The sequence below is a fragment of the Cryptotermes secundus genome, unplaced genomic scaffold, assembly GCF_002891405.2.
Source record: "Cryptotermes secundus unplaced genomic scaffold, Csec_1.0 scaffold194, whole genome shotgun sequence".
In the NCBI taxonomy this organism is placed as follows: domain Eukaryota; kingdom Metazoa; phylum Arthropoda; class Insecta; order Blattodea; family Kalotermitidae; genus Cryptotermes; species Cryptotermes secundus.
This window is the reverse complement of record NW_019738957.1, coordinates 75690-96168: the sequence shown is the minus strand read 5'-3', so window position 1 is coordinate 96168 and position 20479 is coordinate 75690. Positions and strand designations below refer to the sequence as shown.

At 39.1% G+C, this 20479-nt stretch overlaps 2 protein-coding genes across 4 annotated transcripts in view; one reads left to right on the top strand and one right to left on the bottom strand.

Moving 5' to 3' along the window:
- Positions 1–6325: 6325 nt before the first annotated feature.
- LOC111871381 (ATP synthase subunit e, mitochondrial) lies at positions 6326–8613 on the bottom strand. Its single transcript, XM_023864460.2, has 3 exons — positions 8519–8613; positions 7568–7724; positions 6326–6540 (listed from the first exon to the last, which is right to left on the bottom strand). The coding sequence occupies exons 1-3, from the start codon at positions 8561–8563 to the stop codon at positions 6491–6493; spliced, it is 252 nt and encodes an 83-aa protein (XP_023720228.1). The 5' UTR covers positions 8564–8613; the 3' UTR covers positions 6326–6490.
- A 430-nt stretch (positions 8614–9043) lies between these two features.
- Positions 9044–20479, top strand: part of LOC111871380 (glycerol-3-phosphate acyltransferase 4) — a 70860-nt gene continuing 59424 nt past the window's right edge. The window contains exon 1 of one of the 3 annotated variants that reach the window (XM_023864457.2): positions 9044–9313. In XM_023864457.2, coding sequence (XP_023720225.1) covers positions 9161–9313 — 153 coding nt within the window. In that variant the 5' untranslated portion in view covers positions 9044–9160. The remainder of the gene's footprint in view (positions 9314–20479) is intronic. The other 2 variants (XM_023864459.2, XM_023864458.2) reach the window with 2 other exon arrangements.

The following is a 20479-nucleotide window of genomic DNA, read 5'->3' as shown; positions in this document are numbered from 1 at the left end:
CTTCGCCTGGCTCAGGATACGGACCAGTGGCTGACTCTTGTGATCACGGTAATGTACCATAAAATGTTGGGAAATCCTTGAGTAATGACCTAATGACCCTAATGACCGCTAATGACAGCCTACATCATGTCGTCAGTTATATCTCCGGACACCACCGGATATGACGAATTGGAACTTCTACCATTGCAGCAGTTTTCTTGTCCAGATGGTAGCACTATGCAAGTCTCAGCATACACTGGCGCTATCTGCCATCGATAGTTCGATCTAGTTTTCACCATTTCATGTGGTCTGGCGGCAGGTTGAAATCGCTTTGTGTTTCGAGTTTTCGTAAAGTATCTCTGAGCTGTTGGAAGGTAAATAGGTAATACTCTGAAACGTTACAATATCGGTTATACTAATATTTACATAAAGTAGGATAATTTCCCTAATATTTAAAAATCATCACTTGTAAATTAAATATCTATAAAAGCAGGCTAACATATGTTATAAGCCAGGCATTTCTACTAAGTTCTATTGAGGACAAAAAAAAAAAAAGCACAGTAGGCTAGGATGAATGATACTGAAAATTGTATGCCAAAACCAGTTCCTTTGGGGTTTCAAAAAATTTCAAGTGTTTATTGCTCTCCTGGGAGGTCTTCTACCATCTTTCCAAATTTTGTGAAAAATATTGCAAAGTTGTTAAAATGTATGCAGAGCAGACATACACTATTTGCAGAAATAATAAAATAATGTACACATGTACAGAAGGATAATAAAGCATTATAAATAATCGACGAAGTTCAGGAACCAGTTTGGCAGTATTAGTTTTATTTGTTGTCTTAATTCCTCCAGATTCATGTGACAGTCCTTCTTATCCTCTACTGCTAGTCAAAAATGTAACCTGAGAGCTATGCCGGCGGTAGCGTAGCGACTGTTAGGGCTACCCATTATGGACAGGTCAAGGGGTAGGAGCCAGACAGAGAGGGATACCCTGGTCCTCCAGGTTGGGGGTTGGGCGTGAGGCTAACAACCTCACACCATAAAAACTAAATTGTTCAGAAATCTGAGGAAAGAGTAGCTGAACGGACCTATTCAAGATGACCTGGAAAATGTTTAAAGGATTTGAGAATTGGATCTTGGAATGTATTATCTTTTTACAGAGCTGGAGCACTAAAAATGCTACTTGAACAACTAGATAACTATAAACTAGATATCACTGCTATACAAGAACTGAGGTGTTGGGTAAAGAAGTCATGGAAAAGAGAGATCATGTTGTACACTATAGTTGTCAGAAGGAGAGTCACATGTTTGGAAGAGGTTTTATTTTTAATAAAAAAAGGAAGCATCTTATTTTAGACTTCCAGGCAAAATCTCACAGAACATGTAGGCTACGAATTAAGGGAAAGTTTTTTAACTATAGCCTTATTTGTGCACATGCCCCAACTGAAGATAAAAGTAATGAGGAGAAAGACTCCTTTTATGATGAATTGGATAAAATATAATGAATGTCCAAAAAGGGATTGTAAAATAATCATAGGGGACATGAATGCTGAAGTGGGGAATGAGGATACATATAGATCGGTTATTGGAAAACATAGCCTACATAAGAAGTCAAACGATAATGGGATGAGTTTAATAAATTTTGCTTCCTCGAGAAACATGTTAGTAGGTAGTACAATGTTTAATCACAAGGATGTACATAAACGAATCTGGAAATCCCCTGATGGAAATGCGTTTAACCAAATTGATCACATCCTAATACATGTAAGACATTGTTCAGACTTAACGAATGTCAGGAGCTACAGGGGGGCCAACATTGACTCTGATCATTACTTAATAATATCAAAGATTAGAAGTTGAATATCTAATGCAAGGAAGATACATGGATCCCAGGCTAAGAAACTGAATTGTGGAAAATTGGTGGAACAAGGAGTTGCAACCAGATATACTGGATTAATTAGTGAATGCCTGGCAGGTCTCTCTGATAGTGAGGATGTCAGTGAAGCCTGGAGGGATCTCAGAGATGTTATTATAAATGCTGCTGGTGCAGTTTTAGGAAGAATGGAAGGATAAAATATAAGAATTGGTTTGATGGAGAGTGTGAGCAAGTGACAAATAAAAAAAAACAGGCATATAAGAGAATGTAGCAAAGGAACCATATTAAAGGGGCAGTGGAAGAATACCGTGAAGCGAGAAGGAAAGAAAAAAGATTGCATAAAAAGAAGAAAAGGGAATATGATAAACAAGAAATGATTAAATTGGAGCATTTAAGAAGTTCAAAAGAAATTAGAGCGTTTTATCAAAAACTAAACAAGAGTCGAAAGGACTTTCAACCTAGAACAACCTTATGTAGAGATAACGAAGGCATGATATTGAGTAGTGATGAAGCAATATTGGAAAGATGGGGGCAATATTTTGAGGAATTATTAAATGGTAATGCCTCTGAACAAGCGGAAGGTACGACCATAGACTGGAATCAAGGAAATTATGAGGCTGAAGAGCCAGCGCCGACCATAAAAGAAGTAGAACAAGCTATAAAAAACTGAAAAATACTAAAGCTCCAGGAATGGATCTAATCACGGCAGAATTAGTGAAATTTTCAGGCCAAGAATATGCTAAGCACTTACATCAGCTTATAGTTAAGATATGGATAACTGAAATAATCCCAGAGGAATGGAACTTAAGTATTGTATGCCCTATCCATAAGAAAGGCGATGTCGTGGTATGCTCTAACTATAGAGGAATTAGTCTGTTGTCCATAGCATATAAAATAGTTTCCAGCATTCTGTTTAACAGACTCTCCTCCTTTGTGGAAGGCATAATTGGGGATTACCAGTGCGGGTTTCGTCAAGGAAGGATCAACTAACGATCAGATTTTCACTATGCACCAGGTCCTTTATTCCATAGATAGAGATAGCCTTTTTCTGGCAATGGAAGAGATGCACATTCCATGGAAGTTAATGGCCTTAGTCAGAGCCACTATGAGAAAGGCCCAGTGCCAAATTAAGATTCAGAATATGTTGTTCAGCCCTATAATAACTAGAAATGGAGTTCGACAAGGGAATTCCCTAGCCCACCTTTTGTTCAATATAGCATTAGAGAAGGTAGTTAGAGATGCAGGCATCAACACAAGGGGGACTATATTCTATAAGTCAGTTCAAATTTTGGCATTTGCAGATTATATTTATATAATTAGTAGAACACAAAAATCTATGAAAGAAGCTTTTCTTAATTTGGAAAGAGCAGCAAAAAAGACGAATCTACAAATTAACCAAAATAAAACAGAGTACATGCCGGTAACCAAGTAAGACTGTGCTAATGGGCCTGCATATATTTAAATTGGCTGATATAAATTTGAGGTTGTATGTAGTTTTACTTACCTTGGATCAGAAGTTAACTATAAAAATGACATCAGTGATGAAATAAAAAAGCATGTACTTGCAGCAAATAAATGTCTCCATGGCCTTAGGAAACACCTGAAATCGCAACTAATACCCAGGAAAACCAAAACTACGATGTACAGGATGGGGCACAGAAACTTCCTTTATTTGGAGACGAATAAAAGAAAAATTATTGCTGATAGACAAAATTTATGTTTAGCTAATGAAAGAACATACTTTAAAGTTTTAAATCATGTAGTTTTAAACAAAATATCTTAAAGGTGGTGGCCACCGTTCTCTATGCACTGATGCAACCGTTTTCTGAAGTTCCCCGCTGCACGTTCCAATATGTGCACTGGAATTTGGGCTACTTCCTGCCGAATAACATTCTTCAGCTGAAGCAGGTTTGTGGGGCGATGTTTAAAAACCTCTGCCTTGAGGTATCCCCAAAAAGAAAAATCACAGGGCGTTAGATCATGTGAGTGCGCTGCCTACGGGATGTCACCTCGAAGTGAGATGAGCCGTCCGGGGAACTTTGCCCTCAAAACTGTCATTGAAGCTCGGGCTGTGTGAGCCGTGGCACCATCCTGTTGAAACTAGACATTTCCTAGATGCATTTCTTCAAGAGCTGGTTTGAAAAAGTTTTTAATCATGTCCACATACCGCTGTGAATTGACAGTAACTACATGATTGTCTTCTTCAAAAAAAATAAGGGCCAATAACTCCAACTCTCGAAAACGCACACCATACTGTCACCTTATCACTGTGAAGTGGCCTTGCATGGAGCTCACTGGGATTGTTACCACTCCAATATTGCATATTCTGCTTGTTGACATATCCATATAGATGAACATATGCCTCATCACTAAAGAAAACAAGTGCGTCAGGGGGTAAAGTTTCCAATAACGTTTCGCACACTGTTATTTGGTTCTGGAAACCATGTGGTGACAATTCTTGCACAGCAACCATCTTATAGGGATGGAACTGAAGATGTTTGTGCATAATTTGGCGCATTGAATGATTGGATATGTCTAGGGCGACTGCAAAAATCTCAAAATCGACTGTCGAATTGCTTCCACATTTTCTGGCATCGTAATGGTCCGTTGTTGTCCTGATGATTTTTTCACCATACTCTCGGTTGTTCTAAAGTTCTCTACCCACAAAACAATCGATTTCCGGTCGGGAACCAGACCTCTGGGCTTAATTCTGAAGTGAGTATGGAACGCGCGCTGCTCACTCGTCCACCTGTTTCCTATTGAGGGGTATTAGACAGAAACTTCCGCGACTGCTGTGTTCGCTGAGCCTATCCCCACTTTTCTGCGATCTCCTCTCCCTTCACAAAAAGGAAGTTTCTGTGCCCCACCCTGTATAAAGTACTTATAAGATCAGTGCTATCTTATGCCTCTGAGACCTGGTCACTGTCAAGATCGGATGAAATACTATTAAGTATATTTGAAAGGAGGATCCTGAGATATATCTTTGGACCAGTGGAAGAAAACTGAATATGGAGGAAGAGGTATAACCATGAGCTATTCAAACTATTTAATGAACAAAACATTATTGGATTTATAAAGGTGAAAAGCTTGAATGGGCTGGACACATAATACTTAGCAGCAAGAACAGAACGATTAATACTAAACCAGAAGAAAATAGGAAAGTGGGAAGACCAAGATTGACATGGGAAGAATGTGTGTGGCAGGATATAAGAATTTTGGGTGTAAAGAACCGGAGGTATGTAGCATCGAATGGAGAAGAATGATGAGCAATCCTGAGGAAGGCCAGGGCTCACAAAGGGCTGTCGTGCCAGTGATGATGATGACGATGATGCTGAATAAAATAATGTACACATGTGCAGAAGGATAACAAAGCATTAGAAATAATCGACCAAGTTCAGGAACCAATTTGGCAGTATTAGTTCTATTTGTTGTTTAAATTCCTCCAGATTCATGTGACAGTCCTTCCTATCCTCTACTGCTAGTCAAAATTTAACAGCAGTCCTGCATGTATTGTAAAAAATTCAACTTCTCTTTCGGCCATCTGCCTTAGCCTCCTATGTCCTAGACTGTCTGTAAGAGCAGGAGAGTATCTGCCAGATGACAGATCTATCTTCTCTTCCAACAGAAACCAGATATGCAGATAATATGACCAGCCATCCACCTGTCTTACTTTGTTAACTTTTTATTAAACAATAACCACAAAGCACAAGTGGATCATTACAGCCAAGGAACAAAAATTACAACAAACTACTGTTGCATTAGAAACTTTAATTACTTGAGTATAATATTGACAGCAATGGAAGTCTATGCATTAGGAACATGAATATTAGGGCCGGGCACGCAATAGCGTAGTTGGTTGAGACACTATGCTACAAGCCGGAAGGTCGCGGGTTCAAGTCCTGATGAAGTCATTGGATTTTTTTTCAATTGACCTAATCCTTCCGGCCACACTATGGCCCTGGAGTCGACTCAGCCTCTAACATAAACGAGTACCAGGAATTAATTAAATAACTTCCCTGGGGAGTAAAGCGCGGCCGGCGCGTAAGGCTGAGAATATTACCGCCATCTTTGAGCCGATTGTCTAGATAATGTGGGACCCTCAACGTCTCACAACCCTATGGACCTTCATGGGCTCTTACAGGGATAGCTTTACTTTACATGGTTCATTGCCTCACAAGAGATCATGGATTCACGCATGGACTGCTTCAGATGTTCTGGGGCTTACATCAAACCCATCAGCATCATGTACAGATACTACTACTGATTTGCAAATATGATGTCATCCTTTTTATTTGTATTTAAAAAATCCTTCCTAATTTGTATTTATATTTAACAAATCCAACTAAAAGAACTGAATGTGGTAGTCAAGTTTGCTTCCAGGAATGAAATAATTCTTGAAAAAGCACAAAATACTTTTATTCTCTCATGTAAAATATAACTCACTGTGTGAAGAATAAATATGCATCAGGAGGTGGGAAAATGGTTTTTATATCCATCTAAAACACACATACATGAACTTTATTGGAGCTTTATACTGTGAAACAAATTAATAACCTGTACATTTGACATCTTGAAATTCTATGCTATGCAGAATGGGCAGCAATGTTACTATACATGAATTCAACAAGAAACTGTTCATGGTTCTGGTGTGGCACCTGCTTGCCTGGCCAGGTTATCCAGCTCTTCTGTAAGGAGAAATAACCACGTTATTAGCATTTTAGTTGTAAGGGAAAAATGGAGAAGGAACTAACTCCACAGTCACTCAGCTGGTCAAAAAATTGCCTGTCTTTCTGGATCCTGAAAGTTCATCAGTATATTCATACGAGTCTTCCACTGCTGCAGACTGCTAAACCTCTGAACATCATTAAAACATTTTCCTTTGGGATCCATTCCAAAATTATCCTGAAGATGGAGGTAACATGAGCAAAAATAAGGGAGGTATCTATACCGCTTGGCCAGATGAACCTGATCTTAAAGATTCTAAATATTTCAAGAGTCAGGTTTTGACAATGAATATGCTCAACTGATGAATCTTCAGGTTCCAACAGTAAATCATATATTTATTGCGATTATCAATATTTTGGACCAACTGAATTGCAGACTGTTTGATGATGTAGTACTAACTGGAGACAGAATGTGATGACTGCTATAAATGTAAGTCAGGACAGATTAGAAAGCAGAGTCTATGTGAAGGTTGTATGTACCTGGACAGCCTAAGCAAAACTAGAGAAAATGTCACCAGGAGAGTTGGTTCTCAGTGATTCCAAGTGACTGCCTCCATATACAAATCACTCATGCTAATTTGGACTCAACCATCAGGTATTTGCAGCACACACATTTCTTCCAGTAATGGTAAAATACAAAAGGTGCACCTTTCCTTGCACGTAACAATGAAGTCTGAATTTTAACTGAATTCTGAATGAATTCACAAAGGCATCCTAACATCGTCTACACAAAGTGGAAAATGCATATTAAATTAGATATGATACAATAAGAAACAATGTCAATCTATGACACACATTGCAGCTCACAAAGTTCAACATTTTAAAAAATTCACAAAGCTTCAAACCTGGTTCCAATAAATGAAACTGCCTGCGTGAAAATGTGCACTAAAAATTTGGCTGATGACAGATTTTGCAACACTTCCAAGTTCAAAATTAATTACTGTTTAAGAACATTTGAAGTTTAATATCTAAAACTGTATTAGCCCACCTTTAGCTAATCTCTTTTTTTCTTCTACTAATTTTGCATCGCGAATTTCCTTCTGCTTTGTTTCAATTTCTCGTAATGCAGCTTCTTTCTTCGACAGGGATCTATGGCGAACAGCTCCCCATGTAATGCCAACTGCTAGGAAACTCCATCTACCAAACTAAAAGGAGAATACAAGAACACTGATGAATCCATTTCCACAAAATACATGTCATTCCTATACGTGGTTCAGCCACTTTTGACTTCCATGAGATTCTGGTCAACATAACATACTTCGCCATCCTATGTTGTTGACTTTCTCCGTATGTCATAGCTGATAATATGCAAGATTTTGGGCAATTTGCTTCCTTGCATTATTGTTAATACTTAGTGGTCAGCATAGAACAACACTGATTATGCCCCAGAGTAAGGTTGGCATTTTTTCTTTAGTGTACAACATTCATTTTTTTTGCAGTACTTTTGATTTGTACACCAAAAGGATGATTGTGCAAGTTCATAGAAAAAACACCAGATAATTTGAAAGATTTCAAAATAGAGACCACATGCTACCACTATCCTGGCCATGCTGGTAACTTCACATCAAAAGAACTCAACCTCTTGGAATCCTTTTTAAAGTCCCCCTTTCATCACTTCTAATTTACTTTCGAAATAGAAACTTTAAAAAAATGACTGCTAAAAAACCTCAGAAAACCCTATAAAACTCCAAACTGTAGACCTAACTGTACAGAGATCTTTCATTACTTCCTGCTTATGTGATGGTGGAACTTTATTTTTAAATATACTACTTTGACCTGATACTAATAGACAATTCGTTTTAATAAAAACGTACAGCAGACTGGATGAAGAATAGTACATTGAAAATAAAACAAAAGTTACAATATACAGTGGACTAATACTGTGACACGCCACAACATAATTTTCATTACACAACTCTTTAGTTAATTCTTCACCTACCCTTATTAGAGGCGAAACTCTTAGCGGAGGTGGGAGATCAGCCATATTTTCCCCTGTAGATCCCTGTAGTGCTCCCCACCCTCCCCACTCCCTAACCTCCCAGCGCTCCCTTTTGCTTTCAGCAATATACGTACTATATATGCTATATATCACGGACTACTAAATGTTATTTATATCGGAAACTACTGTGACTATTGGACCTACTATCATCTAAGGTGCCGTGTGTTTACCGTATGTCACTAATGCTAAATTCATATGCCTGTGATCGAGTTTAATTACTTAACTAAAATATGTTGATTATTACTTAATCGTATGGATATCCAGGATGAATAAAATGGATGAATAAGTCATTTAAAGTCGATGGCTTTGAGAATCATGGCCCACTCCGAATCACAAATCTCCATAGTGGCGGAGTGCCATAGAGCTGTGAATTATGGAACGAAATTATCTACTCTCTGAACGTGTTATTCTCCAAGTTGGCAGTAAGGATGCTGATACTCTGTGTCGCTCTGTGTCCTCTGTGGCGGTCGGAGTTGTATTGAGGGGGTTGGGGAAGGGAGTGATCTGTGTTGCTCTGTCGTTGCCGTGGTTACAACATACAGTCGTCGGCAGTTGACCCGTTCCTTGACTTGATGTAGCAATATGGCGTTAATATGGAGTGTTGTAAGTGTTTCGTGTTCAATACTTGTGATGCCGTTCTTGATGTTCCTGTTAGCAATAATTTTTCTGGCTTCAATCGGGAAATCTCTAGGAGTTCGAAGATTATACGTGAAAATGTTGCTGAAAATATTTGAGGTAAGCGTTAACAATTAAAAATTAGATGGCCAGTAACTGTTATTTAAATTGTAACGTTATAGAACATTTTCTGTGACACCAAGAAAAATTATTACTGAATTAGAATATTTCTGTACCATTCATACAGAAACTAGCTTATTTTCTGTAATTATCCTCAGTAATATAGAAACTGATTACTTCATTTGAACCAATGCATGGTGTAAATACCACAAGTTTTAATGTGACCTTCTTCTGAGAATATTGATGGATTTATACGGTTCTTAGTTCTTCAGGTTGTATATGAAGTATCTCAGAAAACGTTGAAAATATTACAGTTTTTGGCCAGAGTTGAAGACTATAACCAACTACATGGAGCTGAGTTCTGCTTGAGAAACAGCCTGTTGCTTAGCTACTCAAGAATTTCCCGACATTTTGTGGAACGTAGAAGTTCATTGCTAGTTCACGAGAGCCCTCCACTGGCCCCTATCAAGACCTAGATCAATCCAGACCATACCGCCCCATCTTTCCCTAAGATCCAATTTAGTACATATTATCCTTCCACCTATGTCTAGATCTTCCTATTTGTCTCCTTCCTTCTGGATTCCAACCAAAAACCTATATACATTTCTTTTCTCCCCATACATGCTACATGCCATGCCAATATCATCCTCCTTGGCTTGATCATGATGATCTCCAATAATTTCGTGTACATTGAATACATGTTCTAGTTCCTAATAGAAGCTGTCCTTTATATCATTGGTTTTATCCTCTGCTGGGGTGTGAGCATTCAGAACTGTGATATCACACCAGGGCCTCTTAGTGTTATGTAAGACATCCTAACACTAATAAACTCAACCCTCTTAACTGTTGATATGATTGTTTTCATTCATTCATTCATCAGTAATCTGTCAAGATGACAGGTCCACAGTCTCTTTCAAAACAGTTCCTCCACTTAATGCGATCTGGAGCTTTATCCTTCAAATGAGAATATCCTCTTCTGTCACCAAGGTCATCCAGCATCTTCTTACATCTTCTGGTCACTTCTATCTGCCCCTCTATCTTTCCTTCAGTAACTTCTTTTAGAAGGCAGTTACTGCATAAGATATGACCATGTACCAAAAAATTCTGTCTCTAAGTCATGATTCTCATTGCCTTTTCATAGAAAAATCTATGATCACCTGATGGTTTAGTGCCACCCCTATTCCATTTGACCTCCTGTACTCACAGTATGACTATAAATTTTCAAAATGCTGGGCATGAGACATATGTTACTTTTCAGTTGTGGCTGAACTAAAATGTGAATATAGTCTACCTTTTCCTTGTTCGGAGAGTAACTTGATTGATTGATTGATTGATTGATTGACTGACTGACTGACTGACTGACTGACTGACTGACTGATGGCTGGATGGTGATGATGATGATGATGATGATGATTATGTGAACATTTGAGAGTTTCATGTGTGGTTAGAGGTTCAAAACCAAATTGATAGTTTTAAGGAGAGAATATCAGAATCTCTGTCCTTAGATCTATTAGAAAATGGTGATATAGTGGAGTGCCAATTACATACAGTAACTGGGGACAGATTTGGTTTGTAGTATTGATCCACTATCTGTATTGTAATTGACTTTTGGTGAACTGTACTGTTGATTGGAATTGTTTTGATATCTGATATGGGTGGACTTCATTTGGATTCTTGTTTGGATGTTGAACGATAGTCCGATAGATAGGTGGTTGTATATTAAATTAACTCGTATATACCCATGTGTATTTTCAGTAATGGACTGAATATTAAAGTTACTTAAATATATGCATGAGTGTGAGTGTGCGTGCATATGTGTATATAATGTACATGTAAGCTTTCTAAATACATTGAAACTTTAGTTACATTAGATTAGTGGACATGATAGGATCCAGACTAGTGTGTAGTATATTGAAGGTTTCAGAGTGGGGAAATAGTTTGCCTACAGTAATAGGGCAGTATTAACACATTGAAGACCGGCGATTTAAATATTTAAATCACCCTGGGGCTTCCATTATTAAACCTACTATCCTAACTTGTGCACCGTTCACTTTAAAAATTAATATAAAATTTCCTAATTAATTTTATGAACTAAAATTTTTGGAGAACACTTACCAGTGTTCCTAAAAATACTCGAGGGTGTGATATTTCTGGAAACATTCCTGTGAAGTGGCTTTACACAAAACGTGCAAATGTAGACATACTCCTTTTTTTTTGTGAACTGTGCAAACACGGCATTGCCTAGAAGGATGCTTCCCCTTGGAATGTTCACTCTTCACAAGTTTCACAAGGGTATGTTTCCTCATATCACCCGAGAGTCGCCCTGGGGGGTCCACATGATTCCTGCATGGGGTGGGAGTTGATGGGCCTGGTCACATTAAGTCTGTGTCTGACTCTGGTTCTGCTGCCGCCATCTGGTCTGTAGACCAGGCCTTTGCCATATTCATCAGAAATGCTTTGTATTTCAATTTCAAATCAGGGTTTAGATTTTTGTGATTTTTTTGGATTTTTTACTGTCCCCCACAATGTTATTACCCCCATTATTGTCAGAGCTACTGTCACTTTTACTGTCTGTGGCCACAATTCTTTGTTCTCCCCTGTCACTGCTGCTCTCTGAATCACCATGACTATGCGTCTCAAGGCAGGCCAGCTAGCTCATCGGAGAAGAATTTGTCCCTGTCTATACCCCACCACTAACTACTGGCTGATACATACAGCTCGAAGAGCAGCAAAGCATTTTCGTTTATAGTTGGTTAAGAAAACAGCATGTTCAAGTTACTGACAAGTAAGCAAACATTTCAGAGTTTTGTTACGCAGTTGCGTGCAACTTGGGTGGTGCCAGAGCAAGGTGTAATGTGTTACAAACTAATGTGTCCTAAAATCATGATATCATGCAACCAGTCCGCCACGTTTAAAAGCCAAAAACTTGATATCATGTGACTGGTCCTCAGTGTGTTAAATTTAAGTAGTGATTGCGAAGGTTAACACTGGAAACACTGTATGTGCTTCTGGCAGTGTATATTGAACAAGCAGTTTCCTGGTTTGAGTTATTTTGGGTGGCATCATAGATTCATTGATGGTCATGAATTACTGGAAACAATTTATGCTGCTGACAGCTTGCAATACTGTGAAACGAGTGCAGAGAGAGGCAGGTGCAAGAAGTCATATGTTCTGATTGTTGTCAGATGATAGAGATCATTGCAGCAAAAGATGGACTTCCAGCTGTAGTTGCCATGCCATCTATAAGGATCTGATTATTTATTGTGTCTTCCAACATGCTGTACCAGATATGCCGATGCAGCAGTAATGTAACATGAGGATCCTTGTGGCAGATAATGGTCCACTTTTCCCATGAAAAATTGTCATAGGTGACAAAATCTGACATTTCCTGTACAAACTCCAAAGTAAATAACAAATGATAAGTCTTCATATGGAAATCATCATTGGTGCTGAAGTTTTAGCAGGATTGCGTGAAAGGGAAGGTGGTGTTGAAAGACATTTATGACTGGCATGATATCTTACACCATGAGCATCCCTGAGCATGCTTTGGTTAACAAGGAGAAGTACAGGGACATTTTTAAAGCTGTTGATAAGTTAACGGCACTGCACTTCACTGGGACCGGTGCATCGCCGGCTGCAAAGCGTACACAAATTTTGCTGATGACTCAGAATGCTTGACGGCCGATGACATTTGGAATGAAGAAAAATAATTAACTTGTATACCTCAGCATGGTTTTATGTTAGGCAGTGGGCAGTGTGGTTCATGCATGGGAGTTTGTTTATGATTTGTGAGCAGTAGGCAGTAGTTATCAGCGTCATGAGCCATTTGTTCCCAGTTAACAGTGAGCAATATGGCAAAAAGAGCAACAGAATTGATGAAGCTTAGACCCAATAAAACAGTAGTAATCCATGCATTGCAACCATGCAATTCAGCAAGCAGGGTTCGTTTTTGCATTTGGTTTCTACAGTATATTGTTGAAGGTGAGATCAATCTGCAGTTGACATTCTTTCATGATGAAGCATGGCTTCACTTGCAGGGATACATAAATACACAAAGTAATCACTACTGAAGTTCACAGAATTCACATCTGACCCACAAAGCCCCACTCCATGCAGTGAAAGTTGGTGTCTGGTGTGCTGTAAGTACAAGGATTGTTGGACCTGTGTTTCCTAACAAAACAATTGCGAGAGATATGTACAGGTTATTCTTGGGCAGTTCCTTTCAGAGTTAAAAGAAGAAGAAAGACTCCATGGGCAGTTTCAGCAAGACTCAGCTGCTGCCCACAGTGCATGCATGTCTATGCAGGCTTTGTCCTATGTCTTTGGGGACAGAATTATCAGCAGTGTTGTTTGGCCAGCACATTCACTCAATCTTGATCCTTGTGATTTTTTCTTCTGGATTGTTCGAAAGGCAAAGTTTACAGCAATTACCCCCCAATGGAAGAAGAACCAAAAGAAAACATTCATAGGTAAATTTCAAATATTCCTGCAGAATATCTTCAGAAGGTAAATCAGAACCTCTTTCTCCAGTGCGAGGAATGTCTGTGTGTAGAGGGACAGCATTTTCAACACCTCTTGTCATCTGTGAACAAAGGTAAGAACTTACCTTCATTCCAGATGTTATCGGCATGCAGAGTTATGAGCAAAATTCACTTGCACTTCATGGCCGGCGGTGCACCAGTTGCTGTGAAGCACAGAACTGTGAACCCATCAAGTTTATTAAAGAAGCACCTTGGACAGAGTAGTGTCCCAAAATGTGGGTGATCAAAGACTGGTTGCTCCTGCATGACAAGTGTCTGAGCAGTCTTTGCAGCATGATACTGTGGTTTTTCCCCATCTATTATATCATCCAGATTTTGCTTCATGAAATTTTTACGTCTGAAAATGAAGGACTAGCTGGAGTGCCATCACGAAAGGATGCAGCAGATGTGAAATACATTGTACAAGAAAGCTATGCAGATTTGAGATAAGAATTACAGAAGTTAAGTGACAAAAGAGGAATGAAGGATATATTAAGAAGAATGGTCATTGACTACTGAGTATGCATTTTTTATTACATTTTGTATTTTAGTTGTGTGCAACAATATTTTGTTAGGGGAAATATCTGTCACAGAGTTAACAGAAGTTTCAACCGTTTCTCTAAGTCCTCAAGAATTTTTTCTCTCTTATTAATGATAAGTTATTGAGTCTATCCTGAATGCGCATGCTGTGTAGGTAATTATGGACACTGCTACTTAGAAAATACGTTGGCTGTTGGAGTAGTTACTAACAAGGCAGATATTTTTGTGACTTCTGGTAATGCCATACACAGATTTCAAGCAATAAAATATTTGGGTAGGTTTGAAATATTAGTTTGTAAAAATTGTAATGTGAAACAAATAAGAGAATTAGCTTCCAGAAGAAGAAAATTAAAATACTGCCCATATGATGTCCAGTAAAAACTCATAAGCAATATCTGGAAACTTTTTGAGAGTGGTATCGAACGTTTCTGAAGTCTAGAAGCAAAACAAACTTAGTTTGAGAATTTTGGAGAATCAGTTGATCTAAGTATCCCTTCATAATGTTGATTATTTCAAAATATGGCCAATAGTTATACATTTTTTGGTCATTAATGAATTCTGAACCTTTTCTTGGCTTGCATCAGTACTCCTGAAAAATCTTGAAATAAAAATTGAATACAAAATTCTGAAGAATATAAAGATATCTTTAAGCAGAAGTATGCCTTTCACTGTCCCATTATGCAAATGAAGTGTGTTAATATTTCTCATCTGGCTAGTGTGGTAGCTGGAATGTCATGCAGTCCTTCCTGCAGTTTTTTTGTATTATACTGTGTGTCTTAATATTGTGCCTGTGCTCACAAACAGCAAGCTTAAGGTGCAGGGAACTAACTAGCTGATAAGCCTGTGATGGTCTGGCTGGAGGAGACAGACATTACAATACTTGATCACTTCTCATGCCAGTATGTGGAGCACCACTGAACCATGAAAGCACATTGGACTTGGTGTTTTCCTTTCAATTCATGGCAGATCAAATACTCAGGATGTATTGAAAGGAAAGTAGGCGATTAGTTCATCCACAGACTTTTTGTTTAATATTCTGTTACACATGAATTTTTAAGGCAAAATAATTGGCTCGTCTGACATTTGATGTTTGAATAAATGTTTTACCTGTACCAACATACACATATATAGAAAACCATTTTCTCATACATAAGCGTTGAAATGGATGGATTTGGTTAATTGAGTTTTTTATTGCTGTCACATTGTGCATGTTGTTCATAGAGCAGTGAATACACATGTGTAAATAAATATTGCCTAGGAGAACATGTGTGAAGATAATGTAATTTTGAAATACAAACAGGTTCGAAGCTGAAAATTACACCTCTCAAATTGTGACATGCTGCCTACATTATGAGTGTCACAAACTTTGCTGCATTCCATAGTCCAAGGTTTCTTTTGGTATTGATCTTATATAAACAATTCTTTGTTAGGTGAGGGAAATGTGTACAGCTACAGTGCTGTGTAGTAAGCTGTTTTGTCTGAAGCTTATATGGACTTTGGTAGTTAAGTTTCAAAGTACTCTGGCTGCTATCACATGTCAGGTATTGCCAGTCTAAAACATACTTAGGGTATGTTGTACCTGGGAAAAATGTCTCATGTGTTCAACAAGATCTCCAGTGTGATGTTTTTGGTTTCCCTCACATGTTAAAAGTAGAAACTAGTAATTTTTTTAACGATGAAGTAATGATCTGCATCACTAGTAAGTGACAATGTACTGATAAAGATGTTTTAGGCACATTGTGCACTGAAAATGTTGATCGTATTCAAATATGAGAGCATAGATGAAGAAGCATATACTAGGATCAGGATTAGATTAACATTCTGTATATGGAAGGCTATGGTCTTAGCATTAATACTGAAGTCTACTTTGAAACACCAAAGTTTAAAAATAGAACTTATCCCTTGTTTTATATTGTAATGGATTTGATCAACGCATTGCCAGGCAACAGGTTTTGTAAACACGAATACAGGCAACAGAAGGGAAACTGTTTTCTATGCGGTCCACCCCGGGCAATAGCACAGAGTTATAGGAAGTCTGTTGCCAGGTGACGCAGCGATAAGCATGCATCCACAACAATGGGAGACGGCGTGGGGTCTGTGCTAAGGAGTTATCTTAAAAACAAACGGCCCTGCAGTTAAGGTCTGAGTTCTCTGTGGAAGATAGCCACGTAAAGTTCGTCATAGAACTGTCGACCTGTGAAGACTGGAAGTGTGATTAGAAGGCTTCATTCATGGGTAATGCATGGAGTGTATGATTCAGTGAGACTGTTACAGTTCCTGCATTTTAGTTATGGTACCAGGAGAGGACCAGTACGTGTCTAAATCAGTAGTAGCGCTGTATTTAAATGTGATTAAGAGAAGTTGTAACCAAGGTGCTAATACATCCCGTCATTTGAACTAGAAGCCGTCATTTTCGTCGCACGTACCATCCTACACGTGGCAAAATTGTTACAAATTTTGATTTTATAGTCTGATTAAACGTGAAAACAAAATGGTTAGGATGATATTTTGACCCAAAATAACAATGAAACATAGAGAAAATTGTGCAATTATGAAGTGAGCGAAAAATACTGTTTTCTGGGATGTGACACAGTGTAGTTTGGTAAGTAGGTACCACATGGACGCCTCTCATCTACTTGCTGGTGAGCCAGGTAGTTAAGCCTGGTGAAGCTCTCGGTTTCAGGGCATCAACAGCTACCCTTATCAGAGCCACTTTTCTCTTCCTTCCATCCTTCTACTACTTATTTCTGTTTTGTTTTTCCTCTTCCACTTCATTCCTCCCTGCTCTTTTGCTCTTTGAATCAGCCCCTGGTGTAATAATGTTCATATTTTCTCCCATCCACTCTGCCTTTGAAAACCAGCCCTTTAAATGGTGGGTGGGTGGACAGAAATATGATTACAGAACACTGAGCTCAAATTCAGGACTTTCATGAGAAAACCATGACAGATATTTACTGTAGCATACAGAGTAAGCTGTAAGTTATGATGGAAGTGTTTTGTTGTTGTGATTGGAATCTGCATGTACGTATGTATTTTAACGAAGTTGAAACTTCTCGGTTAAGTTTGAAATATCAGTTGTAAAAGGTAGGGTAAAGTTGCTCCTGTGCTTAATTAAGCACCATGTCGTGAAGAAATGGGCGGGGGGGGGAGTGTAGGTAAAGCTCCCGGCTCATCAGACTGGAGTGATTGAAGTTGATTATGTACTAAATGTTCAAAGAAGGCACACATAATGAAGAAGAATATGCAGTAAGGTAAAAAAAGGTAAAGCTATCCCTGTACCAGGCCGTGAAGGCCTACAGGGTTGTGAGACGTTGAGAGTCCCACGTTATATAGACAGTCGGCTCAAAGTTGGCGGTAAGGTTGTCAGCCTTATGCGCCGACCGCTCTTTACCCCCCAGGAAGATTCCTGGTACTCATTTCTGTTAGAGGCTGAGTCGACTCTAGGGCCGTAGTGCTGCTGGAAGGATTAGGTTAATTGAAAAATCCAGTGACCTCATCGGGATTCGAACCCGCGACCTTCCAGCTTAGAACATAGTGCCTCAACCACAGATTCTGCCTGTGTTAAATGTATGTGAAGTCAAGGGATTTTACGTTATTAATTTTTCTTGCGGCGGCTATGGTCATTTTCGTTCCTCCACTTTCCTTGTCATATAACACTCTCATGCAGCATCGCCACCCATTTGGTTCATTACGCACTTGAGTGGAGGACATAGATTTTATTTGCTTGTGTGTAGGGACTGTACACTGTTAATAAAGCTTGGGAACCTATTAGAGAGAATATAAAAATTTCTGCCAAGGAGAGTCTAGGTTATTATGAACCGAAGAAGCATAAGCCATGGTTCGATGAAGGATGCTCAAAATTATTAGATCAAAGAAAGCAGGCCAAATTGCAATGGTTATAGGATCCAAGCGAGTTAAATGGGGATAATCTGAACAATATAAGACGTGAAACCAGCAGGCATTTCAGGAACAAAAAGAGGGAATATCTGAAAGACAAAATTGATGAGCTTGCACTGAACAGTAAGAACAAGAAAATTAGAGAGGAATACATAAATGACTTTAAGAGGGGTTACCAGCCTAGCAGTAACTTAGTGAAGGATGAGATTGATGATCTGCTTGCAGATTCCCACAACATTTTGAATACGTAGGTCATTTCAGAAATAATGCACAGAATTTTTTGTTTACGTCCATGTTTATTTTCTTTAATATCTCTTTACAGTCCTTCAATATAGTCCCCCTGCTTCTGAATGACCAAGATCCAACGCGTGGGAAGCTTTACTGTTCCATCCAGGACACCATCTTTGTTTGGCTCGGGTAACTGCAGCAGAAAGCTCTTCCTCAGAGGGAAAACGACGGCCTCGCATAGGTTGTTTCAACTTTGGGAATAAGTCAAAGTCTGGTGAACTCATGTCCGGGTTGTAGGGAGCATGAGGCAACACCTCCCAACCGTATTGGCACAGCTTTTCTGTTACAACATTCCCGATGTGCGGGTGAGCGTTGTCATGGAGAATGATCGCCTAGCCTCGAGCAACTGAGGTCCGGTTTTGTGCATTTTTCTGCGTAGATTTTGCATAAAGTGACGATAATGAACTTCTGTGACACTTTTCCCGCACGGAACTCTCTCTGTCATGACGATTCCTTGGTGATCGTAAGCAAAGATCATCATTTGTTTGACCTTTGATTGAGATCGTCGAAATTTTTTTGGTCGTGGGGAAGATGGACTTCTCCACTCGTTGGACTGTGATTTCAGCTCCGGTTCAAAGTCTCTAACCCACGTTTCATCAATAGTGACAAGTTGATACAAGAATGCTCGACCTTCAACGTCGAATCTTTGTTTCAGCAAGGTTGCAATGTCGAGGCGTTTCTGCTTCTGTTCAGCAGTCAAGCAGTGAGGGACCCATCGCGCAGAAATCTTTCTCTTCCTTAAATCATTTGTCAGAATTCGGAATATTTACGTTGGTGGAATCCCCGTGGTTTGAGAAAGTTCCTCACATGTCGCACGACGATCTTCTTCAAGAGCATCTGACAAAAGTTTCACACTTCGTTCATCTGTTGATGTTATCGGCCTTCCTGGCCTTGGATCATCGTTTATGCTGACACGACCGCCACGAAAGCGACTAGACCATGTAGGTAAACATTTGTCTGATAAATTTCCTATCCAGAATGGTCTAAAACAAGGAGATCCTTTATCGCCACTCCTTTTCAACTTTGCCTTAATGCAATTAGGAAGGTCCAGGGAAACCAGGTGGGACTAAAATTAAATGGGACACGTCAGCTGTTGGTCTATGCCGACGATGTGACTCTACTGGGTGATAATGTAGATACCATAAAGAAAAATACACAAACTTTAATTGACGCAAGTAAAGAGGTTGGTCTAGATTCTAGAGCAACTTCTTTACTTTCGTCAATTAAAGTTTGTGTTTACTTCTAGACTCTAGAAGTAAACACAGAAAATTAAGTATATGTTACTGTCTCATCACCAAAATTCAGGGCAAAATCATGACATAAAGATAGGAAACAGATGTTTGAAAATGTGGCACAGTTCAGATATTTGGGAGCAACGATGACAGATCGAAATCTGATTCAGGAGGAAATTAAGAGGCGATTGAACTCGGGTAATGCTTGCTATCATTCAGTCCAGAACCGTTTGTCTTCTCGTCTGTTGTCCAAAAACAAAAGTTAGAATATACAAAACTATAATTTTGCCTGTGGTTCTGTATGGGTGTGAAACTTGGTCTCTGACATTAAGGGAGGAACATAGACTGAGGGTATTTGAGAACAGAGTGTTGAGGAGAATATTTGGACCGAAGAGAGATGAAGTGACAGGAGGTTGGAGGAAAATGCTTAATGAGGAGCTTCATAACTTGTATTCTTCTCTACGTATAATCAGAATGATCAAGTCAAGGAGGATGAAGTGGGTGGGTCATGTAGCACGAATGGGGGAGATGAGGAATGCGTATAGGATATTGGTTGGAAAGCCAGAAGGAAAGAGACAACAGGGAAGACCAAGGCGTAGGTGGGTGGATGATATTAGAATGGATCTTAGAGATATAGGATGGTATGGATTGGATAGATCTGGCTCAGGATAGGGACCAGTGGAGGGCTC

What these genes read in the sequence shown, in the direction of transcription:
- LOC111871381 (XM_023864460.2), bottom strand. Translation starts at nt 8,563, where the DNA reads ATGGCTGATCTCCCACCTCCGCTAAGAGTTTCGCCTCTAATAAGG. An exon ending in GAGTTTCGCCTCTAATAAGG is followed by an intron (nt 7,725 to 8,518) that starts GTAGGTGAAGAA and finishes TTCTCCTTTTAG; the next exon opens with TTTGGTAGATGGAGTTTCCT. An exon ending in AAAAAAGAGATTAGCTAAAG is followed by an intron (nt 6,541 to 7,567) that starts GTGGGCTAATAC and finishes TTCTCCTTACAG; the next exon opens with AAGAGCTGGATAACCTGGCC.